Source organism: Polyodon spathula, chromosome 1 (genome assembly GCF_017654505.1).
Source record: "Polyodon spathula isolate WHYD16114869_AA chromosome 1, ASM1765450v1, whole genome shotgun sequence".
NCBI classification, from domain to species: domain Eukaryota; kingdom Metazoa; phylum Chordata; class Actinopteri; order Acipenseriformes; family Polyodontidae; genus Polyodon; species Polyodon spathula.
Genome location: NC_054534.1, coordinates 51,841,336 through 51,868,649, shown reverse-complemented (window position 1 = coordinate 51,868,649; position 27,314 = coordinate 51,841,336). Strand labels below are relative to the sequence as shown.

Sequence of the window (27,314 nt, the reverse complement as noted above, 5' to 3'; positions counted from 1 at the left end):
AAACAGTTTTATATAAATAAAGAAAAAATTAAAGGTGCAATAACTAACTAAAGTAATACAGAAAGGAAGAATTAACTAAACAGTACAGAAAGGAAAATATAAAGGACACCCCACTCCTGGTAGCTAATTAACAGTCCAAAGCAGTCTTTGGCAGATTCCTTAAAGATTAAAACCACATTCCTGACAGTTACTTAAGATGAAGGTTAGTCTTAACAGGGGTATCATTAGTAACACAAATATTTACTTCTGTTAATATTTGATAATCAAAGCATCATTAAATCAGTCTCATATAGATGTTTTGGTTCAGAAGGCCATTCTCACTCTAGCGAGATAAAGACAACCTTACAAGAATTATCTAATATCAAGACAGCTAATTTGGATTCTAGCTTTAAACGCAGAATGTTAATTGCCTTGTAAAACCCACATCAATTTGTATGTGTCACATACAGCAACACAGTTACTATAGTGTTCATTAACTCAACGCATGAATTGAAAGCAATAATACTTTTCTTACATTCTACCTCCAACAAACGTTAATTTTACTTTAAGGTTGGCTTATTCTCACGTTCATTAGAGGATAAAAACACTGTGTGCTGAATATTGAACAGACTTTTGCTGCCTCTTCCAGCTGATTCGTACATCATCCAAAACAGGCGCTCAACGACAGATACCCCGTTCGGACCAGATTCCAAAGATCTCCTCAAATGCACATCATTAGTTTTATTGGCTGTGGGCAGCGCCGATTGTACTTACATTGACTACAGTAGATGCAGTCATCAATCAGGAAATGCAGACAGCATATAGCCCAGTTTGAAAAACAATCATAAAAAAAACTTAAACAGTGTTATTCCCAGGTTTAACAGTTCATTTTCAAACTTCAAAGAAGCACAAATTATATACAGTCAGTTTTCTTCAATATGCACAATTTATTTACATGTTATTTGCCAGGAATACAAACCTGTTGTCCTGCTCTGGATCCAAAGCAGCATGCTTTTTGTTTACATCGAATACACAGTGGGCGCGTAAAACATTTCCAAAACTGATTCACTGGTAGGATGGGACCAGCAAATAAGATGCTAGTTAACACCAGCAGGAAAAGAAGTGCACACCCACTGCTTGTCTGTGACAGAAATATTGTAAATAGCAAGGCAGGGTGTTCAGTACAGTTTTGTTGATACATTTAAATAATGTTATTAACTATGCACGTTACAAAAATTGTATTATTGCATTGTCTATCCAGTATTTATATCGATGTGTATAATGAGGGATGGAATCGATAAAAAAAATCGATTTTCGATTGAATTGTAGCAGCCCTAGTGCACTGCATTTCTTGCTTCTTGCATCATGCCCAGGTTTCATCCCTGTGAGACATGCAAGGCCAGTCTGCCTATTGAAGACAAGCACAGCAGATGCTCTTCCTGCCTGGGGCAAGAGCACGTCAAGAAAGCACTGGCTAATCGCAGCTTCTGCGAGTTTTGTGCACCTTTCTCCAAGCACACGCTTGAGAAGCGGCTATCCCACACCTCTACGGAGCACTCTGCATCCCTCACTGCTCAGTGCTCTTCCCCAGCAGCCTTTTGTGCCAAGGGAGAGTGGGCGATGCACTCTTTCTCCTTCTCGACTGAGGAGGAAGAAAAGTCGACGTTCCAAGACTGCAGACTCGGAACAAAATGGAAAAGCTGTGGACAGCTGTTTCTCACCAAGGAACTGTTCTGCACAGAATTACTGTGGGAACGTTCAGCGTTGCAGCCCTGCCTGTCCCGTTGGGGCCCCAGGGGGCTACGAGCGCAAATTGGCTACAGGTGGGCGAACAGGAGCTGGCGTTCCTGTCTGCGGATGTAAAGTCTGACAGTTCATCTCCTGCAGTTAAGCTCTCCCTGTCGGCAGAGCTTCTGCCGGTGATCAGGAGGATCACTGCAGTAGTGCCCTGTCCTACAGAAACAAGGCAGTCAGTTTTCAAAAATGAGCCTATCACATCTTCCTTATCACCCCAGTTCACCCCAGCTCCTGCTGTTTCCTGGTTGATAACGCTCTATGGGGTGCATGATGCGGAGTAGCTAGGCCTGGCCCGTTATCTGCCTAATTTAGCTCTCCTGTCCAAGGACCTGAACAAGCAGTGCCAGGCCTCTGAGGTGATCCTCAAGCGCACCTATTCAGCCAGTGTGTTCGCCGCAAGGCTAGGCAACTATAATAGCATCCTGGTAGCCTACCAGTACCATTTTCTGAGGTCCCTTTCTGAGAGCCACAGGTCCTCACCATAACAGTTAGATGAGCTGCACCTGGATAACAAGAACTTGCTCTGTGCCTCCAAACTCAATGGGCAGGCTGTGGGTAGGAACCTGGCTGTGCTGCTAGCTGCACGTAAGCAGCTTTGGCTTTTCCAGGCACCTGGGCCATCTGGAGTACTTCCTGGTGCTTCCTGGGTGCAATTCGAGCAGACTTCCCTTTTGGGGTGTGACTATAACATCGGTCACAAACTCGCAAGACGACGCTGTGGTGTCTCAGGAGGTAGCAGCTGTGCTGCAAAAAACAGCTATTTGCATGATAAATTCCCTGCAGTGGGAGTAGGGTTTCTATTTCAGGTGCTTCCTAGTACCATAGCGGGATGGTGGCCTCGACCTCAGATAGGTCAACCTGCATCTGAACCAAAGGAGGTTCAAAAAGTTGAGGATGTCAGTCAGGCCAGGTGACCACGATGGACCTCAAAGATGCCTTTTTGCAAATCCCCATAAAACCAGTGCACAAGAAATACTTGCATTTTGCCTTTCAGGGCATGGAGGCTATCCTGGCCCCCTTTGAGACTCAAAGACATCAAAGTGCTCAATTATCTGGACAACTGGCTCATTTGTGCCCAGTCTCCAGCACAGGCAGAGGCCCACACGGAACTTGTCACCAGCCACATTCAATGGTTGGATACAGTGAATCATGCAAAGAGGCAGCTCAGACCTTCACAGACAGCCTCCTATCTAGGGGTGCGCTTGGACTCCAGGGTCATGCTGTCCACTCTGTCAGATAGCAGAGTGCAGAGAATAGCCGTCTGTTTGGAGCTCTTTCAGCTTAATAGAGTGCTCACGGTATTGAAGTTCCAGACATTTCTGGGCTTAATGGCAGCAGCTTCCCAGACCCTTCCATTGGGTCTCCTATGCATACACCCTCTGCAGGCCTGGCTCAACAGCAGGGTTTTTCAGCCTGTGTTGAACCGCAACCACCTCTTGATATGTGTCTCATCACTGTCTAAAGGCACTCTTGATGGAAACAGCCAGCCCATCTACGCCTCAGCATAGCACTGGGCAGTTTCCCCAGAAGAGAGGTCGTCACCACGGACGCGTCCAGTCTGCAAGGTGTGTGGAATCCCCCTTGGCAGGATCTCCACTTCAATGTGTTGGAACTGCAGGCAGTTCATCAGGCTTTGCAGAATTCTTTCAAGAGATTTGAGGGTGCAGACAACACAACAGTGGTGGCTACATCTACCACCATGGTGGTCTTAGGTCACCTAGTCTCGATTGTGTAGCCCGCATGCTTTTACTCTGGGCACACGAGAACCTCCTCTCACTGAGGGCAGTACATCTGCCCGGGGTGACAAACTGGGCAGCGGACCTCGTCTCAAGGAGGGTCCCCAGCAGCTCAGAGGTGCTGAGCCTCATTTGAGAGAGTACCAGGAAAGCAGAGATAGATCTCTTTGCCTCCCAGGAATCAACCCACTGTCCCCTCTGGTTCTCCGTAATAGAAGGCAGGGACCCACTGGCAATAGTTGTCTTGGCTCGTTCATAGACTACAAGGATCAGAGTTGCTGAAGGTACGGTTCATAGGAAAACTTATATATGTTATATATATACGTGCATAATAGGTTTATAATAAATATTTATGCAGTCAAAAATGTTTAGCAAATAATACATGGATAGTCAGAGAGTTTTCTTAAGTCCGGTACCATTAGGCTCAGAGAACTCCTCTTTTAAATTGTTAGTATGTCCTTTTCGTAGGAAGATGTATCTGAAGAGAACACTCTCCTCTGGTCATTATCGGGTTCAGTGGTGATGTTTTGCATTTTATTGCTGGGATTTGATATTGTTGTTTTGACCGTTGCCATTAAAAAAAGAAAACAAACTATTAATTCTAATTTAGGTGCAGAACTTGTAAACAGGGAATTCCTCGTTTAAACTTTTAGCTTCTGATTAACTTTGTGACCCTTGAGCATCTCTCGCCACTCCTTAGTCTCATCCCTGCCAGCTGTGTAACCACAAACCAATGTAAATGAGCAGGTATTGTACATGTTCTTTTTATTGCAATAAAGTAGACACACTCTATGAATTAGTTTTTAACTCCTTGTCTGTATTTTCTACAGGTGAGATATGGAAACTTCGCCTTTATATGGGATGCAGCAGTTTTGGAATATGTGGCCATCAATGATGCAGACTGCTCTTTTTACACAGTGTGGAATAGAGTGGCTGACAGAGGGTATGGAATTGCCCTCCAACATGGCAGTCCCTATAGAGATATATTTTCTCAAAGGTAGGAGGGTTTTTTTTTTTACATACATGTTAGCAAGAAAGCTTTTATTGAATAATTATATTAACATTGACTAAAATAAGTAAATAAAAATTAAAAGTAAAATATTAAAATATGTAAGTCGCTCATTAAAAGCTGCACATAATTTGTTGTTGCTGTTAAGTTTCTTTAAAAAAGGCTTCAGGGAAATCAAAAACACAATTTAATCATATGTCAACCAAAAGTGTCCCCCACGGACATAGTCAATTTGAGAAAGTATTGGCCCAGAAAGAGAACAAGATGACTTTTTAAATCAAATACTCACAGTCTGAGTTAAGATGAAGGTGTTTACTGCACTGAAGCGCTCTGTCAGTCCATGGACCAGCAGAGTCAGTTGGGATCTGTGCTACTTCAGCCTTAGTCTACAGGCTTCTTTTAACCCAAGTCCTCTATGGACCAGAAATACTGCAGATATCCAAGACATTTATAAATGTTTAGTGGATTCTAAAGAAAATGTCCTTAACATGAACAAATACATGAAGACATTTTATTTTTGTTGTTGTAATAGGCCTTTCAGTCAATTCATTCGCCTACATGGTAATTAATGTAAGTATCTTTTTGTCCAGAAGATGTTTTAAAAGTACACAGTAAGAGAAAATGGGTTTTTTGGGTTAGTGACATCATTCTCTGTAAAATTCAAAGTGTAGTTCAGTACAGTGTGTTCCAATAAGAACATGTCTACTAATGATTTGTAATAGTGTTGATCTCAGGTAGGGATTGAAGTTTTAAGGTTTTATTTTTGATCCCTTTAAACTTATTTTGAGACGATTCTGTTTCCTAATTAAACTGAGAAAAAGCTGTTAATTACTGTGGCAGGAAATGGCCTTGCGGTGACTCAGACCAGAATAAGGAAGCACAACAACCAGGTATCTGCAGTTTCAACACAAGACATTTATTAAATAACAAAAGTAAATAAAATATTTAAACCAAAGACACTGCTCACAGAGCGAAAATAAATGTTTTAAATAAAATAAATCTCGAACACAAAATACAAAGAGACCTAAGGTCAGGCTGCGCAACTGCCTTCACTGATATTCTTTTAATTTTAGATTTCTCTCCTCGCTCGCTCTCGTTCCGTCTTTGAGCACCCCACCATCTCGAACACGGAGAGCTGCAGGCTTTTTTATACAGGTGACCATCTCTCAATTAGCAATAAATTAATCACTCAATTAATTCGGGAGATGGCCACCTTCTGCACGGGTTTTAATTATTAACGTGGATGGGCTTCCCATCCACACTGCACAAACAAAATACGGCCCTGTCGTCATTTACAATAAATACATTTTTAAAACAATAAAAAAACAAAAATGCACAGCTGCATTGTCATATATATAAATACAAAATAAACAAACAGTTTGTCGTCATCTATAAACAAAATAAAACACAATACAATAAACAAATACAAAATAACACAGGGGCGGAGGGGGGGACCCCGTTCTAAAAATAAACAAACAATACGATTAAACAGCAGGGTTTTCCTACCGCCCTGCTACAATTACAAAGCATTATCACTTGTTTTTACCTTCATATGTTATTTGCTTAATTTTTAACAGACGACAATAAGTTAATTGCTCATCGATGATCCTAATTGCATTTAATTCTTGCAGTTGCCTAGTTTATCGTTGTGCTTTTGTTATTTTCACTCGTTTCACAGTTGTCCCAGACAGATTTTCTTTTCATCATAAAATACCCAGTATGGAGTGTACACTGATAGGAAGTCCATCATTTTAAGCTCCTTGATTTTGTAGCAAAAAAAAAAAAAAAAAAACTTAAACCCAGTCTTTAATTAGTAATTGTCTCTTTATCAGGATGCAGAGACAGCTTAACAACTATTAATTAACATTTAAAGGCAGGTAGAGATCTTGAAAATAAAAAACGAAATGTTCAAGCCGTAATCTCAGGTCAACAGGGAACCAAGATCATTAAAGGAATTTCAGAACCAAATTCATGTAATTATGTGGACGTGAAAGATGGGGCATTTGGCCTATGCTATTCAGTCCCTAGCCCTCATAGATTCTTACATAATGAAAGGATATATTCCCATAAAGGCAGACGTCTGCAGTGCCACTTTAACTTTAGTAGATATCCATACATGCTTCATGTTCTTGATAGAATTTGTCCTTTTATAACCTTGCCTCAAGTCAGAGAAAGCTTCCTGATTTCATGCTAGCTTAAAAAAGAACCCACAGGACTCCGTGCTTCTATGGTAGAGAATTCAGCTCATATCTCTCGGCTAGGCAGTCAAGGATATAGGCCTTAAAATTAGGAATAAAAATAAGTGGGGCAAGAATTCTGCTTTATAAAACAGGAATAATACTTTCCATCAAATTTCTCGAGTGTATTTCTTATATTGTATAGAACTTCATATTCTATGGACTTCTGCTTGTGGGAACAAAGCTCAACCCCCTTTAGGGAGAAAGCTGTTCCTTAAAGCTAGTAAAACAAAGACATACCCGACTGAGCAGAATTCAGTTCCTTCAGTGTCTCATTCAGTAATTCACTGATTGTGAAAACCACATGACTAGAGACATGTATGTATTCTCTCCATTAAACACACACACACACACACACACACACACACACACACACATCCACACGTTATTACATTGACAAAATATTTACAGAAAAACTGCAGCTACAATCAATTTATTAATAGCGTTATCATTAAATTATACCAAATCACGTTTTTTATTTATAATGTTGCCAAAAAAAAACTAACTACAAACACAAATAACACTTCAAACGTATTTATTCATAGCGTACAGTCGTACATACTAAACTACATACAAATTAAATTCAAAACAATATAGATAGATAGCTTACCCTAGCACACCTGCTTGAAACCAGGTTTTTCATGATTATCTATGCTTGTAACTGTATAAACTTGTCTATAAACACTTATTATTTCATTTTATGATACGTGTACTTATATAAGCTGATAATCGTAAGTGAATTGCATTCAAAAATTTTATTTTTAAATGAAATGTAAATCTTGTCAATTTTAATGAACTGGTCACCCAAAGCAAGGGGATTTCAGTCTGAAGTCAGTTAAAAGTCTGAAATGTGTATAACATGGTGTTAGAACACTGGCCTAAGTATAAAAGTGTCTTTGTTAGATATTCTTAGTTAACTAGCATGTTACCTAATTAACCTTTTGTCACCAATTATTTTTAACAGGTGAGGTCCATGATTACTATAAATATAGGTAGCGTAGGCACAAGTTTGTCATTCCTGAATGTAAGGGAGCAGAAAATGGCAAAATATGCTCAGTTAAGCAAAGAAATGAAATACTCTGTAATTACTTTAAGAAATGAAGGTCAATCTTTAAGATAAATCGCAAGAACTTTGCAAGTGTTTGTAACTGCTGTGGTCAAGACCATCAAACAATTTGAAGAAACTAGCACTCATGAGGACCATACAAGGTCAGGCAAGCCAAGGGTGACCTCAGAATCAGAGAACAAGTTCATTCGAGTCACAAGTCTGCGAAACCGGCAATTAACTGCCCCTGAAATACATGCTCAGCTAAATGCTACTAGAAGTACAGATGTTTCAACATCAACTGTTCAGAGGAGATTGCGTGAAGCTGGCCTAACTGGAAGAATTGCTGCAAAGAAACCATTGTTAAGAGTGCAGAATAAGAGGAAGAGACTTGCCTGAGACAAAAAACACAGAAATGCGGCGTTTGAGGAGTGGAAGTCGGTCTTATGGATCAAAGTTTGAGTCAAAATTTGAAATATTTGGGTCTAACTGCCGAGTATTTGTAAGACGCAGAGAGGGTGAGTGCATGAGTTCTGCATGTGTGGTTCCCACTGTCAAGCATGGAGGAGGCAGTGTCATGGTCTGGGGTTACTTTGCTGGTGACACAGTTGGTGATCTGTACTAAGTCCATGGCAAGCTCAACCAGCATGGCTATCATAGCATACTTCAGAGGCATGTCATTCCATCAGGATTACGGCTAGTTGGGCAGGCCTTCATTCTTTAGCAAGATAATGACATGAAACACACCTCAAAGTTGTGCAAGAACTATCTGGTGAAGAAGGAAAGTGAAGGACAACTCAATCTAATGACCTGGCCTGCCCAGTCTCCAGACCTCAATCCCATAGAACTTGTATGGGACGAACTGGACAGAAGAGTCAAATCAGAGCTACTCACAGAGCTACTGCCCTACATCTCTGGGAATTGCTGCAGAAGAGCTGGGAAGACATGTCGGGTGATTTCCTGCTGAAACTTGTTAACCGAATGCATCGTGTTTGTGAGGCTGTTATTAAGGCAAAGGGTGGCTATTTTGAGGAATCCAATTTTCAATTGACTTGAACATTGCTTTGATACTCCTTAGGTTTTGTTTTGTATATTGTAACATGTGTTTACATTTTCAAGTATTTACAGAAACGTATACGGTGTAAAACATTGTCAATTATGAAAAAAACCTAGTTTCCAGCAAGTGTACTCAAACTTTTGACTGGTACTATATATATATATATATATATATATATATATATATATATATATATATATATATATATATATATATATATATATATATATATATATATATATATATATATATATATATATATATATATATATATATATATTGTAATACAGCAGGGAGGGGGTTAATACCCTCCCTGCAGAAAACATGTGCGTATGCACATTTTGTTAATTGTTTTATTATTAATTATCACCTGCACCAGGTAGCTATTGTTAAATTAAACCCAGGTGCAGGGTATTTATAGAGAGCAGACAGTCTGTTCGGGGCTGCTGTGAGTGAAGAGCCTGGTTGCGCAAAGGCAACCGTAAAGTATCGTGGTGCCGAAAGGGTACATGAGTGTATGCGTGTGTGTATACGTCTTTTTGTGAACTGGTAAACAGATTAGCTGTCCGGTCTCTGTAGTTAGGTTCCAGATTGTGTTGTACTTAGTGCTCCGAATGGGAGCTAGGTGTTTATTTTCTGTTTTGTATATTTCTGTTTATTAAAAGTGCGCGTCAACACTGTAAAAATCAATTTCTTGTGTCTTGGGTCTGAATTTAAAGAGACAACGAACCGTGTGAGTGGCGGAATCAATTATATATGGTAGCAGCGTGTATGGGTGCCCCTACGACCCAAAAGAAATGGAAAGTATAGAAGAGGTGATCAAGAGGATCAATAAAAAATACTGCTGAGAAAAAGAGCAGACATTGAGACTGGAGAGAGAGATGAGAGAGTCAGGATGGGCTCTGCTGGAAAAAAGGGAGCAGGAACCAACAGAACTGGAGCTGCTACTCCAAAAGTGGGAGCCGGCAGATATTGCGTTGTCGGCACTGTAGGCGAGAGAAGTCCCGGAGTCGCTTGCACCAGAGGAGCTGATGCAGGGAGAACAGGAGGAAGAGACCGTCCCAAAGCCAGAGGAGGTGAGCACCGCACCTCCACCACAGCTCCAGCCCATAACCCTGGAAAAGTTTCCGGCGCTCCTTAGGTCAGTCCCTTGCCCCTTGCTCCTGGACACCCTGCCGGTCTTTCTAGACCTCCCTGCGCTGGACCTGGAGCCCAGGAGTCTGCAACATTGGCCACAGCTCTGCCCCTGGTTCCCTGCTCCGCTCTTCCCGATCACCCAGATGTCGCTGGGCTGCTGCCAGACGTTGCTGGTGCTCCCCTTGTTTGCTGCTTCGCTCCCCCTGAATGATCGGACATCGCTGCGCCGGTCCCCAGGTAAAGACCTTTGTCCACTGCTGCATCTTCCTGTTCCCCGGCCGTCGCTTCGGTCGGCCCTGTCATCCCAGTAGGGTCCCGTGTCGCCGGTTCACGGTCCCTTCTGGGAAGCGCCGGAAGGACCGACCCACCCTCAAGCCCGCCCGTGGAAGAGGGCGAAAATGGACATTTGTGGACTTAAGGGTGGGTGGTTGTGTTTTAGTGGAGGGGGTGGCCTTGGAATGGCCGGTCAGTGTTGCACACTTGTGAGAGAGGATGTGTAATACAGCAGGGAGGGGGTTAATATCCTCCCTGCAGAAAACATGTGCGTATGCCCATTTTGTTAATTGTTTTATTATTAATTATCACCTGCACCGGGTAGCTATTATTAAATTAAACCCAGGTGCAGGGTATTTATAGAGAGCAGCCAGTCTGTTCGGGACTGCTGTGAGTGAAGAGCCTGGTTGCGCAAAGGCAACCGTAAAGTATTGTGGTGCCAAAAGGGTACGTGAGTGTATGCATGTGTGTATACGTCTTTTTGTGAACAGGTAAACAGATTAGCTGTCCGGTCTGTGTAGTTAGGTTCCAGATTGTGTTATACTTAGTGCTCAGAATGGGAGCTAGGTGTTTATTTTCTGTTTTGTTTATTTCTGTTTATTAAAAGTGCCCGTCAGCACTGTAAAAATCAATTTCTTGTGTCTTGGGTCTGAATTTAAAGGGACAACAAACCGTGTGAGTGGCGGAATCGATATTCTATATAATATATATATATATATATATATATATATATATATATATATATATATATATATATATATATATATATTCTTTTTAAAATCTGTGCTGTTTGATTTTTACCCACACACCAGATAATTGTAAATCACCATTACATGTGAAGTTATCTAGATAAATTTACATTCTGCATGATGCTTTGCACAATTTTTAAATTAAGTTTTCAAATCATACACAAGATATTCCCATTATTTATTTATTTTCCATTGGCTGCTGTTTGCAGATGTGAGAGACATCTCGCTGTAGTAGTTTCCATTACAGTGAATTATGCTTCCGTTCATTTTTCTTGATCTCGACAGGAAGTGATATATGTGACCTACGACAAGTAAGCTTTTTAACGAGAAATCTGTTCATTAACAACCTCATCGACTCCATTTTGAAGCATTAACGGATTGATTTAATTAACACATTTTGTTTGAAAATCACTTGCTATTAAAACTATTGTTACTATAATACGAGTTTGATACAATAACACTGTTTTTTGAAAGTGTTTTAACATCCGACTCTCTCATTCACACTTTTTACAGGTACAGGAATGTAACATTGATGTGCTAGAAAAAAAAACTGAATGAAATTACAAAACAAACAACTTGGGCTGTTAAATGCTTAAATCACCGGCTTTCTAAAAAAAATAATAGTGACTTTAAATTAATTACTTAATAATTAATAATCTTCATCCCAACAAGCACTCTTTGGGTAGTACAAACCGGTACATTCACTGCTGTCTGGTCCCCAGGGACTGTTAACGTACCGGTACATTCTGCATCTTTAAACTTGAATTATTGAGCCTTCAAAACTCCTGATAACATGTTATTGTAACACTAAGTTTCTGTAACACCTTTTATTGGTCTTGTGCACCCTCTGCCAGGTATTGACTGAATTACATACAATAAATAGTCACAAAATTGTCAACAAAACTGGTAAAAATTGCTCAGTGAGAAAGAAGTATCAGAAATAATACTGAATTCGGATTATAATTTACATTCAAATACATACAATTTTTCTACTGAATTGGATGTCAGCGAGTTTGTCAGTAAAGACTATAGAATATTTACCATCAACATCAAGTGACAGCGAATAGGTGGCGCCAAGCTCTGTGCGGTGCTCCATGCTTCTAGGAGTATCATACGCCGAAGCATTAGACTCTCACTCCCTCTGCCCCCACAACGTGGAAGCACCAACAAACTTAAACTTAGTTTAACTTGCAACATAAACAATATTATAACCCAGGGGATAAAGGCTGTAGTAATTTTCATTCTAAAATGCCTCATTTTAAAAGGAACAGACATTATCTGGGCTCTCTCATCCAGCTGGGGCCTACTCACAATTTTTTTCTTTGAAAACTAGTAAACTAAACATCTGGAAGTCCCCCTTATGGTTTTCTTTTGTTGTTATCTAGTTTCTATAGAAACATGTCTAGATGTAAAAAGATATGCATAGAAGAAGAAAAAAAAAAGGCCCCTCCAAACAAGAATAGTTGTGTTACTCATTTAAAGTGAGGGCTGAGTTGTATCTGCATGTCAACGCATTATTGATTTCACACACACACTCGTAGTGCTTGAGTTTTAATATTAACAAGACTATAATTAACAGAACAAATAAATCAATAGGCGACAATATACTAATATTGTTATTTTCACCTCCATGTAAAATTACTTCTAAACCCCTTTCACATTGGCATGCTCTGCATATCAGGACCCGGTGTCATGCAGGTCGGGTATGCGATATCACACTGCTTTAGGTAAAACAGGGTTGACCTGGGTGACAGACGCGTATCAATGCCACAGAAGCAGCTTGTTACTGATGCTTGCATCCAAGCTTCTCTTGATTGAACAGTGGGCCTAAATGTTGATTAGAGAAATGTTTCTTCAACCCTGCTGCAATCTGGCTCATGCTGTGTCTCAATCAACAAAAATATGGCTAAACAGAATAAACAGAAAAGTTCCTTGCTGAAGTGAAACCTTCACACCGGTTGGCTGTTTGTTATTGCGCCGGCTCACGAACAGCCGTCAGGCATTTTGTCTCACTTACCGGGTCAAAGCGTGTCAACCCACATCATGAGGTGGGTTAACCCACATATGACCCAGTTAAGTGGTTTCACACTACGCAGGAATGTGACCCGGGTAGCCAGGACCCAGGTAGGAGTGTCAGTGTGAAAGGGGCTTAATTCAGTACTATTAATAAAATGGTCATCAATAGAGGTGTGAGACATTTTATACATGTGTTTTGTATACAGCTGACAAACACAACTGTACAAAAATGTGACATCCTTAAAAAAAAAAAAAATAGATACTGTGTAAAGATGTGCTATCTACAAAAAGAGCCTGGTTCAAAAAAAATTACATAATTGGCACTACCGTGTGCTTACATACAGTACACATTTCAAAAAGGGAAGACAACTTCCTTTCAGTCAGTAAAACTCCAACAGGTTGCAAAATAGGCTGTTTGACTTTTTTCCAGTAACTGTCTTTTACTTACTTAAGCCCTCTTTTTTATTATTATTAATTTTAGTCCATTTTGCGATGTTTATTAATTAAGCATCTGGTGACAGGAGATAATGTTTTTGTAAATTATACCCCAGTATATTGAAAATATCTGTTCTTGTACTTACATAAATGGCAGTGCTAAATAATTAATTTAATTCAGGTAAAGAGTAGGGTACATTTTGAAATTTATGTCTATTTCAAATGCCTTACATGTAGTTCCACTTGAATTAAAAAGCATAGAGCACTATGTTTCTCTTTTCCAAAAAACATTACAAAGTAAAGTCTAGAAACAAATAAACTGATAGTTAGTGTCACTATGACCCCATCAGAGCTTGCTGCTAAAACAAATGTCAGCTAAAAGTGTTATGCCTGAGATTCTGTCCTGTTCTTGGCTTTCTAGCTAGTGAATTTTTATATGTGCCTAAATTTGGTTGGTGAAACATGACTTGCCTGATAGATGTTAAATGCATTTACAGGTAATGCGTGCAGTTTTTGAATAATGAATGGGGAAAGCCATTTTGAAATCATAAAATATTTCCAGGGGAAAGTGGTGTGGAAACTTTGACAGCTCATGCTGTTTTTCTGTCTTTAAACTTGAAGTGCCTACAGCTTTTTGGTGACACTTTTGTGTGGGGTCACCATGAAATTGCTCAGAACTACTGAATTGAGAGAAATTCAGTGTCATAATACGACCAACATCCAAACAATATAAAGCTTTTTTATCCACTGTTATTGGTCAGTCTATAAAATGTCTGATCAGAGAATGAGAAGAAAAAGTGTCTCACCTCTGGCAGGGTAATTGTATTGTTCACAGTAATTTTCAATTATATTGTCACTGTAAATTATTCCACGTAACAAACACTTCAATTAGCACTGTTTAGTTTCCTATATGCACGTTACTGGAATATCTGCATTGGTCCTCCTGAGATTGCTAGTTAAATATATTCATTGTCGCTAACATTATACTTTAAGGAATTTGTGAAAATGGGGATCAGGGGTGGTCTGATGAAACAGTTTTTAATTTTTTTTTTTAGCTATTATCTAAATAGGTGTTAAGCCATGTCTCATTAAGGGTGAGGGATCAGGAAAAAGTCTGTTTTCATTTCCATGCTGGGGATTGGTTTGTCTGGAGGTCCAGTTTCTGAGGGTGTGGCTGTGGACAGGTTTCAGAACGCTGGGTGAGATCAGTTTTCATACTCACACTTGTGCTGGCTTTGTTTAGCTGCTGTGTTTCTTTTTTCCATGGGGACGTGGCATTACAAATAGACATTTCTGCTTGGACGATTTGTTGTTTTTTTTTACCGGGGTTAAATGAGCACCTTGATGCAAAAGGTTGAGGGAGTACAGGATTTCCCTTTGGCTCGCGGAGAGCCGCCCTCGTGGATGTGAGACCAAACCGATCAGCCTCTATGGCTGGATAGCAAGTGTTACTTCCCCCAAAGGGAACCCAGAAAGTAGAGAATGGAAACCTGGGAACCTGTTAGGATAGATTTGGTCACAGAGGACAAGGTCAGTCCTGCTGGGCCTGTATGGTTGGGAATTGAGCTTCACTTGCCCCTAGAGGGAGACCGTTTTAGGTGTGCAGCAGCATAGTGGAGGAGGAAGGTATAGAGGAAGGGAGGATAGTGGAAAACAAAAAAGGCAAGACAGAAAACAAGGACTTGGGGTTTATCGATGGCAGCTGCCAAACAGATCGGTGTATATCTTTAATACTGCTCTATTTTGTCTCAATTATAACACACCAGCAGACACTGGCTTAAAAATATTGCCATAAATTCAATGAGAAAAATGACACATCATTTCTTTAACATTTTTTTTTCCATTATTTCAGGCTTTTCTGTAGGCTACTTTTTAGTAGGCTTATCTGTCACTGTTTCATGTTTGGTCAGCTGTACTTGGTGTGAGCCTGTGTGACATTCTGTCAAAACTTCTGTTATTATTACGAAATGAAATCATTTGGAAACTCTGTAACCCACGGGGGCAGTGGGGTTAAGTAATGTCCAATAAACCCATTAAAAAAGTTTACTCCAGTAAACAATACAATACAATACAATTTGCTTTTATATAGTGCTCTTCATGCAGAGCATCCCAGAGCGCTTTAGAGTAAAAAATAATAAAAAGCAATTGGTCAATCAATCCAGCTCAAAAAGAAGGTAATGAAAACAAATATGTTTTTAAAACTGATTTAAAAGATTCAACTGTGCCAGCATTTCTGATAGAAATTGGGACAGAGTTCCAGAGGCACGGTGCATAACAACTAAAAGCCCTTGCCCATCTTGATTTTAAGTGACTTCTGAGAACCACCAATTGTTCAGCATTTACTGATTGTAATACATACTTTTAACAAAGAGTTTGTGGTGTAAAGGTGCTAAATATTGCACTTCCACATGTAGAGAGAGGGGGTTCTTTTATTATAGTGATTTATTTTTCTCAGAATAAAGGAACATCATTTTTATATTTAGTTCTTTATACTTTGAAGGTATGTGGAACTGCCTTGTAATACGATATAATATTTCAGAGACTTGATTATTTTGATTTTATATTTCTGTAAATGAATTAATTTGAGATATTGCATCTGCTTTTTATTGGCACAGTGCTTTGTAATACTAAGTTTGGTTTCTCCTGATTTGGGATATTTGTTTTGTAGTGTCATATGGTGACATTACTGTGCAGAATGAAAACGTTATATGCTAGATTTTACTGTTTCATGGGTCAGACTCAGACTCTAAAATAAGACTGGAAATAAGATTTGGAAGGTGACTTATTTCTATATGTTTTGTAAATGTTCCTTCAAAATTAATACAAATTGCATAAAATAAGAGTTTACTTTATTAGTCTACAAGTGGTGTATCCTGTAAAGGCGCTCCACGTGGAGTGCAGGGTATGCCCTATAGCCTGGTGGTCGCCAGTTCGAGTCCTGGCACTGACGAGAGCTCCCAAGAGGTGGTGCACAATAGGCCGAGCATCGTCTGGTTGGGGAGGGCTTAGGTTGGCCAGGCTGTCCTCGGCTCACCGTGCACCAGCGACCCCTGTAGACTGACTGGGTGTTTGAGGGCTTGCCTATTTTACAAAATACATAAGAACATTTTTAAACAAAATCACTGTTCTGCTTTTACAGTTGCAATGTACGGATTACTCAGTTATCAAGAATCTCAGTTTGCACCTTATTCTGACAATATTTTTTAAAAACTGTTTAAATGTTTTGGGCTGGTATTTTGAAAACTAAACCAAACTCCAAACTCTCAAAAACTACAGTGGCTCTCAAAAGTATTCACCCCCCTTGGACTTTTTCACATTTTATTGTGTTACAACATGGAATCAAAACAGATTTAATTAGGAGTTTTTGCCACTGATCAACACAAAAAAAGTCCATAATGTCAAAGTGAAAAATAAAATCTACAAATTGTTCTAAATTAATTACAAATACAAAAAAGAAAATAATTTATTGCATAAGTATTCACCCCTTGAGTCAATATGAGGCACCTTTGGCAGCAATTACAGCCATGAGTCTATTTGGATAAGTCTCTACCAGCTTTGCACATCTGGACACTGCAATCTTTGCCCATTCTTCTTTGCAAAATTGCTCAAGCTCTGTCAAGTTGGATGGGGACCTTTGGTGAACAACAATTTTCAACTCTTTCCACATATTCTCAATTGGATTGAGGTCCTGGGTTTGACTGGGCCACTCCAGGACATTGACCTTTTTGTTTTTAAGCCACTCCAGTGTGGCTTTGGCTGTATGTTTGGGGTCATTGTCCTGCTGGAAGATGAATCTTCTCCCAAGTCCCAGGTCTCTTGCAGACTTCAGCAGGTTTTCCTCCAGGATTTTTCTGTACTTTGCTGCATCCATTTTGCCCTCTATCTTCACGAGCTTTCCAGGCCCTGATGCAGAGAAGCATCCCCACAGCATAATCTTTGTTTTGCTCTTACTTGAATGTGATCTTATCATACTTTTATAACTTCTCTTATCTGTATTATGATATTGTTTAATGTAATATTTTATAATTTGCTAAGTCTTAATGTGATATTTTATAATGTGATACTTTGTACTGCGATATTTAGTAACAATTTTAAGTGGCCCTGGATAAGGGAGTCTGCTAATAATTTAATTATTAATATAATAATAATAATAATAATAATAATAATAATAATAATAATAATAATAATAATAACAACAACTTGTAGAGGAGAGCAGCGATGGTGGCGAACCGGGGAACGAAGCGGCGGTAGTAGGAGGCTAACTCCAGGAACCCCCATAGCTGTCTTATTTTTGCCAGGGCTGACCAGCGCTGCACAGCCTCCACCTATTTAGGGTCTGTCCAAATCCCATCCTTCCCCACACAGTGTCCCAGGAAAGTGACCTTGCGCTGCATCTAGAAGACGGTGCGCAGATTGGATAGTGCCTCTTCAAAGGTGGGGGCGTGTACCAGCAGGTCATCCAGATACACTAAACATCGCTGGGGGGGAGTGCCGGTCAATACCTGTTCCATCAAATGTTCAAAGGTCGCAGGGGCGTTGCAGAGGCCGAAGGCAAGCACTTTGAACTGACAGAGTCCACGTCCGGTGGAGAAATCGGTCTTGGAGTGGGCATCAGGGTCGAGTTCCACCTGCCAGTATCCGCTTCTCAGATCCAGGGAGCTGAACCAGGTGGAGCTGACCAACAAGGTCCAGATACTCATTGATACGGGGCAGTGGATAAATCTTTTTTTTGTGACATCGTTGAGGTGGCGGTAGTCGGGCGCAAACCCTCCACCCACCGTCTTTTTTTTTAAACCAGCACAATCGGGGATACCCAAGGACTGCTAGAGGGCTCGATCCCATCAGCGACCAGCATCTCGTTTTGGATCTGGTCTGCAACTTCCTGGCGGGCTAAGGTGAGGCGACGTGGAGGTTGACGAATGGGTCTGGTGTTCCCCATATCAATCAAGTGCTCCACAAGGTGAGTGCGCCCTGTCTGTTTCTGCCTGGGAAGCAAAAATGTCTGGAAACTCTGTTAATAGCTGTCGCAACTGGTCATGTTGACTGCCATCTAGCCCTTTACAGGTGGATGACATCAGTATGGACGACAGTAATGGAGGAGCCTGTGTCTATGAGAGCCGTACACGACACATCTTTGATCTTGACTGGTGTGTATAGGAAGGCTCCCTATCCAGTGCGTCCCATGGCGGCAGGTATAGAGTTTGGGGAATAGGCAGGTGGGGTCCATGTCTTCCCCTCTATGCGGACCAGTTCTCATTTCCCAGAGCCTGACGCGTCTCAACCTGGTCCTCCAACACGTGGCAGTCAGCCATGACGTGGCCTGGTGTCCTACCACCAGCAGATCCTTTCTGGATCACTTCTCTTCCCGTGGTTCAGGGGCCGGGTCCCGTCAGGATAAGGTTGCCTCTCTGCCCTGTTGAGTCCTGAAGACTGGACGGCTGGTAGTATGGTGTTTTGTGGACTGGTCCAAGAGTACAGCCTCGATGGTGGTAGCACGATTTATGGCCTCATTCAGGGAGTCAGGGGCTGCAAGGCATAGTTGGTAGCATAGTTCTATGGGTTCTATGCTCCGTAAGAACGTGTCTAGTGTGATGCGGCGGAAGCTATTATCTTTTGTCTTCACAAAACTATTGTCTTCATTGCGGTATGCTGTCAAGATTTCGCAACATACTCTTTTTTATTTATATATTTGCTCTGGGCACACTTTTAAACTCATGGGAGACGTTCAAGGAGAACAGAGATGTTTTAAACTCCTGTAGTGGTTTTGTTCATGCACTGGGTGTGCTATATGTCCAAACAGCTAATATTCAAGAAAATCACACAGAATCATTTAATTTGAAGCTTTAACTAATTAGAGCAGTACTAGTGCGTTTTTCGGGTTATTAAATGCTATAAAAAGTTGGATTGGTTGCGCAGACCACCATGGTTGTCATTGCTCTTTGGCTATAAAACTCCAAAAATTATAATATGCCCATCGCTAAATTCTAGAACATTCAATATATATCACTCTCTTAAGACTATACCTTATAGCAATGCATCAATATAAAAGAGATATTAAATTCAAATATATGCTTACCTTCTAGTGTATGGAAATGTAGTGTAGGATATATTGAAAAATAAAAACTTCAAAAGTCAGAGACTTGACTTCGACCAATCAGCAATCAGTTTTTCCAAGTTCCTCAGAGCATGGACCACACAAGTTGTAGTTAATAAGTTGAGCAATACCTGACTGGGGTTTTAGCTTTGGTTTTTATAAGATTTTCCCTCAAATGAATACATCAAGTGTCCCAATTAAATCTGTTCATCAATCTGCCTTGACAGTTCCTATCTTTGAGTTAATGATATTTTCTAGAAGGATCCGGTCAACGCTGTTTTAAAAATTAACTGAATCTGAGCTCATATGTGTATATGAGAGATGTTTTTAATATGTAAAACCAGGTCTGTTTAATTCCATTAACCTCTTCGCTGCATATTATATTACCTTTTCAGAGTGTTGTCAATGGGTCAGTTTAACTTCATGTACAAATGTGTGTTAACAGTGTAGAACAAAAAGACTGTAGGGGTTTATCACAGCCTTTGAATAAGCATACAGTGGTTAGTTCAGTTATTTCCATTTAAATTTAAGCTATAATAAAACATGTTAAATATAATAGCCTTATATAAACTTGTACCATGCTTGGACTAAAACTGAGCGCCATCTCTCTGTTTCTAAAAGTTGCCTGCACAAGGAGGTTTCCACACACCTTGTTTACTTGCCAAGCCTATTGTTTTAATTAATATGAAACTCCACTGTAAGCATTTTTTCAAATTCCAAAGTTATTTTTAGATCGCAAACGTTTTCCCAATTAAAATTACTACATATCTGATAAGGACTGATACTTTAGATCACTTTTCTATTTTAATCAAATGCTCATTCGGCTGCCAAGTGTTCATTCATTTCTATTATATCATGAAGAGAGTTAATTTTGGAAAGACCTTGGATTCAAAACTGCTGACGACCAGTAAATCTCGCTTTTAAGAGCCAACGCTGAATCCTGCTTTGAGGTGCCAAAGACCAAGCTTTATTTTGTGAAAGTCTAATGCCCTTCCAAAATTATACTGTGTGTCTGAGACAAACATTTATAGAAAAACTGTAGAGCTTAAAGTTATTTATTTCACTTTCAAACTCTATAGCTTTTTCTGCAAACAAGTACCTCTGTTTATTACTGCAGTAAAATCTTTATATAAACTAAACATGAATATTATTTGGTTTAATTGATGTTGTAATATTTAGGACTTTTTGTTTAGTTGGAGAAATTGAATTAATTCTTAAATTGATTAAAAATCCAGTTAAAGCAGGTTAAGATAACCTCTGCTTGTTGCCAATTTTAGGGTTGATTAATATGAAACACTATCATAAGCATTTTTCAAACCAATATCTAACTTAACATATTAACACGTCCTACGCTTTCCATTCCCATTTCTTCCTGCCAGGTTCTAATTAATTTATGTTATATATAGATAATTATTATTGTAATATATACTCCTGTCTTCTGTTATCCAAAAGGTATTTCCGTTTGTTGTTAAATAAAATAGCTTATTGTTAACAAGATCGCTCATTATAGAGAGGATCTTGGCTTTTAAATTGCGAACTATCAAAAAATCCTCGCTTCATCAGCCAAAACCAATAAGTTATGTTCAACACTGCCTGTACTACAAGCAGGTGAGAATGAGGTTACAACATTAGTTCACTGTATATGTAAAGTTACAGTTTATACTTTAAATGATTTTATAACATGTAGTTCTAATTCTGGTGTGTCAATATAGCAATCTCTTATAAACTGCAATTCTATTTTACTTCACAGAAGACAAGCGGCTAATTTTTAATTATTAATATTAATTGAATATTTAAACTTAGGCCTGCTCATACATTTACTTAATGTTATTATATTAGGTTTCTTATTTATTTAAATACTTTAGTTTTTTCTTACTATAATCAAACCTAGTTTGATTGCTTCTGGCATATTAACTGTGCTCCATAGATTCTGCCATTCTGCTGTCACTGGATCAGGATGTTTTGAGGCTCTGAGTCTAATTAAAAATATATACTTTTGTCTGATAAGGGAGGTTTGGAACTTTCAGCAGGTCAGTCTGACCTTCAGTGCAATGAACTCCTTCTCACAGGCCTTACACAGATCTGCCAATAATATGTTCTACTGGTTTTATATCCTTTAAAACACATTACAATCATCAGCCTGCTTCCAGTAGCTGTGACAGTCTTGGGTCAATTACTGCTCTCAGACTCAGTTTCTGCTCACAGGTGTGGGTGACAGTCTTTAAAATCCTGATACCTGCAAAAACTTAAATCTTGCTAGCTGGGCTCCCGTCTCTACATTCTCACTCCCATCTTTAGTGGGCAAATACGTTTTAATTGAATCTGTGTCCATCAAAGAACCGCACACCCTTGATACTGAGGCCTTCCATGCAAAATGATTTAATGACTTTCTGTTCTGTATAGCACAAAAGAGACATGCCAGAACCATCTGTGACAATGCTGTCGTGGCCAAGCAGTTGATGTCAGCTCCCAGAGCTCCCAAACGTTCTCCGTGGGCCCGCCTGCGGTTCTGTAGATGGTTCTGGAGCAAGAGGTAGGATTGACACTCCCCGAACCACCTCTTCAAAGCCCTTAAAAGGACCTGGTATCGGCTCTCTCTTCTGGGTCCAAATCCAACAGTATCTCTACAGCGCCACTTCAAGAGATTGGATTATATAAGAAGCTTTGATGGCAAAGCTCCAGTCGTGCTCAGCGGCTGTTAGCGCAAACTGCGCCAGGAAGGCTTCCAGCAATGTCTGGCCGGAAAAGAGGGGAAGCTTCGGTGCAGCGATACAGCGGCAGGGGGCGGTGGTGGCCTTATTTTGGTAGGCAGCGCGCTCTCTCTGTGTTGAGCTGCCAGTTGTTCCATCTGTTGCAGCATGGTCTCGCAGCCAGCTTGGACCTCCAGAAGTGAGGGTCCCGGGTTGGTGGACTAGTATGCTGACTCGATACGAGATGACGCCTTGGCAGAGTCCTGTTCTGGCTCTGCAGCTGCAGAGTTCCAGGTGGAGCTTCTGGAGAAGCAGCGTGAAGCTGGGTCATGGAGGCTGCGCATCCCACATCAGAGTAAACTCTTCACTGTGACGGTGGGTGTGGGGGAGTGTGACATCGATCTGTTTCCCTCTACCTGCTTTCGCTTTCACCCCAGCGGCTGCCCATTTCCTGTGAGCAATGAGAGGAACCAGGCTGCAACGGCAACAAGTCCTCTTCAGCAGGTCCACTAGACCCGATGCTATAATATTTGGAAAGGAATCGCTGATACCTATTTCATGTGCCCACAAGTAATATGTGCACCAATCACTCACACTACACATAAAATAGCTACAGCGTTTAAAACTCTGCATGATTTATTTTTTCTAAACGGACTCTATATCCACACAAGCTGAAATTAGCCGACTCTATTGCAGGTAAGTGTAGTGGTGAGTACATTATTAATCATTTTAAAACACACTAGTATGTATCGCAACCAAATATTATGTATAAAATGGCAGTCAATACAGTTAATTTAATTCTGTTTGTTAACAGTAAAGAGTGATGAGTGCGTGCTTAGCTGGAATACACTCTATCACATTGACATCACAGAATTGCTTTAAGTATCCTTAAACGCTTTGTATCTCACTTGGAGTTTATTATCTTCACACAATGGCTGTCGTGCAGTAACAGAATGCTGCCTTATTACTTTATCAAAGATGAGCTAGCCCCAGCGTCAATCTAGGGACTGCTATACCGCACATGTTAAAGAGCTGTGTTCTTTGCACTACTTATCATCTGCTTCCTTTCAGACCACAGTTGTAATGTCAGGAGGGATAGCCCAATCCACATTTTCCAGAGTGCTAGGCAAATTTCTGGATGTCATGCTAAAAAGGGCAGGCCTACACATATAATTTCCTAAGGATACTAGATGTTGGCTTTTCCAAACAACTCTCATGCTGAGTGACCTCAGCCGTAAGGACTCTCAGCTCCTGATCAGAAAACTTTTATTTTCTTTAACATGCGCCAATAGGACTTTGCTATGTTACGGATATTTTTTTTTGGTTTGTATTTTCGTGCTCCATAAATGTCGTACTAAATCTGCAAGTGCGGCTGCTAAATTCACCGATGTGCTCATTGAGACCCTCATTATCATAATTGCAGATCGTTATTTGCGCGTGTTGAGTAATCAGCATTGCTCTTAAGCTTACATAGGGTGCAGTGCAAAATAATTGCCTGGCCACAATGCAGTTAGAATTTTGCATCAGCTATACATACATCACCCCCTTAGTTTTTTTTATTTTTTTTTTTTACTTTTCTTACCATTACCTACTTCATAGATTAAATTGCCTATGATTTATGTTACACCATTTCTGCCATGTAGATATAAAATGAATACATGATTATTTGTATGGTAAAACATGAATAAGTACTGGGCAGGGCCAGCGTCAGGGGGGGCGCGAGGGATGCGACTGCACCCAGGCCCGGCCTCTGCTGGGGACCATACCAAAGATAAGATATTCTATAACATCTTTGCTCATACCCCCCCCCCCCCCCCCCCCCCCCCCCCCCCCCCCCCCCCCCCCCCAAGTCCATTATCAAAAAACAAAAACAAAAAACTGTTCTCCAGGTGGTTCAAAAATAAACCGTGGCAAAGTTGTTCTGTCAGTCAAAACACATATTATCAAATCAGAGCTACGTAGGCGGGACTCAGCGTGAAACTTTATAATAGGTCAGTGTCAATTAAAAAACAAGACTCTTCAATTTACAGGGGGGTGCACTTCTTTCACAGCTGCTGTTTATAAAGATTATAACAAACAATTTACTAACAAGGTATATAATCACAAATGCTTCTGAAAAAAATAAACATAGACCTATCAGTCAACTTTTAATTCTCTGTGCGAACTCCTATATCACACCCCAATTTTCCACAATAGACTTCTTGCCTGGTAAAAAAAGCACTTGGTGGAAGTAAGCTAACTTTTTCACAGTTGTGGTAATAAGTACATAACGTACGGTATATTGAATATGCCATCAAAACACAAGTCGGGTTGTTCAAAGAGAAAACAGCAGAAAGACTCTGAAAAGAATTTCCCAAAAAGAAGCAGAAAATTAAAAAAAAAAGTGAATAGTAAATGGTTTAAAAGTGGGCTGACAACAGCAGTGGGAGTATAGGTCGGCAGTGGAACTGCCAGCCTCCTCCTCGCATGAAAAATAAACAACAGTTGAGCCAGAGGAAACACAATCAGAGACATTGGATTTTGGAAATGTAAAACAACAGCAAATACAAAGTACTGAGTCATGTATTCTAAACCTGGTACCAAGTCAGGCATGATGCAGCTACTTGCCCTGATTTTTGTACCAAAGAGCTAAGAGTTGAAATCATGAAACATAAACCTGTGCATCTAAATAAACTGACGTTGAATTCCCCAAAAATCACACATGATTTGTACTCCTTTTTGGTTGAGTTTTTTTTTTTTTGTGTGTGTGTTTTTTTTAGGTCTATTTCACACTCTTACTCTCTTGGTACTGGTATCATTCCACAGCTGCCATAGGAAAGGAACTTGATAGGTCCAAGAAAAGTTTAAAAAATGCACTGAGAAAAGTAACCAGAACATTCAGAAATCCACTGACTTCAATTCTTTCTTGTGTGCTGGAAAATAAACGTGTACTAACATAAGAGGAGATTTTTTCACAAGCAGAATATGAACAGTGACAAAAATAACATCACTGGTGGCAGTAGTGCTTTTGCAGGAGGGCATGTGAATATTTCAAACTCTATAAAAATGTCACAAAAAAAAAATTGTCAGCAAAGTGTGCACTGCTCTCAACCTCTCCCCTCTCAGCACATGCTTTGTACACTTTCATGTAGATAATAAGATGTAGATAATTTTGGATAGCTCCTAAGTGTGTGCTACCAATCACACTTTCATATATATTAGGGTGCATCATTGTGAAAACATTCATTTTATTTTCTGAAAATAGATGTATTTTCTCTACCCCATTATGAGTCCTACAGTATGATATCTGTAGTACGGAGCTCCATTTGTGCTTATATATCACCACCTAGTGGTACAACTGTTCATAGTGACAACAGTGTCAGTTTCTTCCTTAACATTCAAAACATTCCTGCGGCAGTAGTAGCCAGACTGTAATCGTCAGAGGAAGCCATGTGTCCCTGCAGCTTCGCGAGGAATGCAAACAAATAGAATACATCTGCTTTTGGTGAATCTGTGTGCGCAGAAGTAGAATGTATTGAAGAAAAATGCCATAACATAATTTTATTTTTGTATAAAGGTCAAATTTGCTAAATATTCCACACAGTATTGTAAATTGACTGTTCTGCTCAAAATTGAAAAATAAATCTACAACATGTAGCCTAATATGTAATATACTATAAACTAAAAGTTGCTTCTTCCTATGTCACTTTCAGTGACGATAGGCAACACAGAAGATCAGAGAGATGGTCATGTACAAACAAAAAGAAACTAGCCTTTTTACGATTGGCAAGTTGAATCAAACCGTTACAACTTGTCATATGGTGTTTTTCATTTAACCCTCGAAGTTAAAGCTAAAACTGCTGTTGATTTTCCAGTAGGACAAACAGACTCCACAATGGACCAGCATGGCTAATACAAAAATAAACCATTCATTAGTTACTTGATGATTGTGTCATCCCTCACTGAGTTAAACACAGAACATCTAGAATGTCTATTTTCTGTCTGTCATACTCACTATCCACTATCAGTTCTATATTTACTTAATCTAATTCTGTGACCTTTGATGTTATAATTCAATGTGTCAGGCACAGAAAATGGTTGTTTTTATTCTCATCAAGTACTCTATCTGCTGCTGTCAAAACCTAATAACAAATGAAGATTTCTCCCACAGCAGGCCTCTTATAACCATAGAAACTCCATCACTGCCTAATGACCACATCATAAAATGATTTTAAAAGGAAGGCAAGTTCTGCTATGCAGGCAATACAAATATAATTTCCATTGATAGCGACAGCATATGAGCAAGCATTAGTCAAATGCAGACTCTGAGAAATAAAGGAAATAAAGCAATTTACATGCATAGCAGTACATTTTAGGAGTTGATATTTACTATTTAATATCAACAGCAACAGAAAAAATAAGTTTGGATCCATTTTAAAACATCAGTGACCGCCGTGGTAAAACTAATCACGAACCAGTTTTTGTTTTTAGATGGTTTTGTTTTAAGACATTTGCCATGCAAAAAAACAACTGGCTGTTACCTGCAGCTAGCTTGTTTCTGGAGGTCTGAAACCAAACGAATTTCATGTTACAATTAATATTATGAAAGGGTATTTGTGATTAAAATAAAGCACCAGGCATGAATCAGTAATATTTGAACTACATTATAATTTCAGTAAGACCTGCATTCCCTGTGTGCCACTGTCAGTAACTGCAAAAGAGCTTACCTGCTCACATGACTGGTCTTTTGGTATTCTCTCTACAGGTCTTTTTTTATTCTATAGAAAAATGCTCACACCAAAGACAAACAAAACAGCCCGATGGGCAATTTGTAAATATGAATAAAACATAGGAAAGCATGCAAATCACAAGCAAGGCAGGTACATTGCAGAGAAGTGTGGTTAAATCAAGCTCCTTACTGCCTAGAATGTGCCTTAAAAAATGTTGAAACCCTAACATTGCATTTCTTTACTTTTGTCATTTTTAATATCTTAGCTGATGCTTTAATGATGTTTGGGTTTTTTTGAGAATATAGTTAGAAAAAAAATACCCTGTATATTGCAATATAGAGCACTGTAAGT

General features: G+C 39.7%; 1 protein-coding gene across 1 annotated transcript in view; it reads left to right on the top strand.

The window, feature by feature from the left end:
• The window catches only part of LOC121319581 (glutamate receptor ionotropic, delta-2-like), a 603,766-nt gene that overhangs the window by 551,676 nt on the left and 24,776 nt on the right, over positions 1 to 27,314 (top strand). Inside the window, exon 14 of the mRNA XM_041257164.1 lies at positions 4,343 to 4,509. Within this exon, the coding sequence (XP_041113098.1) occupies positions 4,343 to 4,509 (167 nt within the window). The remainder of the gene's footprint in view (positions 1 to 4,342; positions 4,510 to 27,314) is intronic.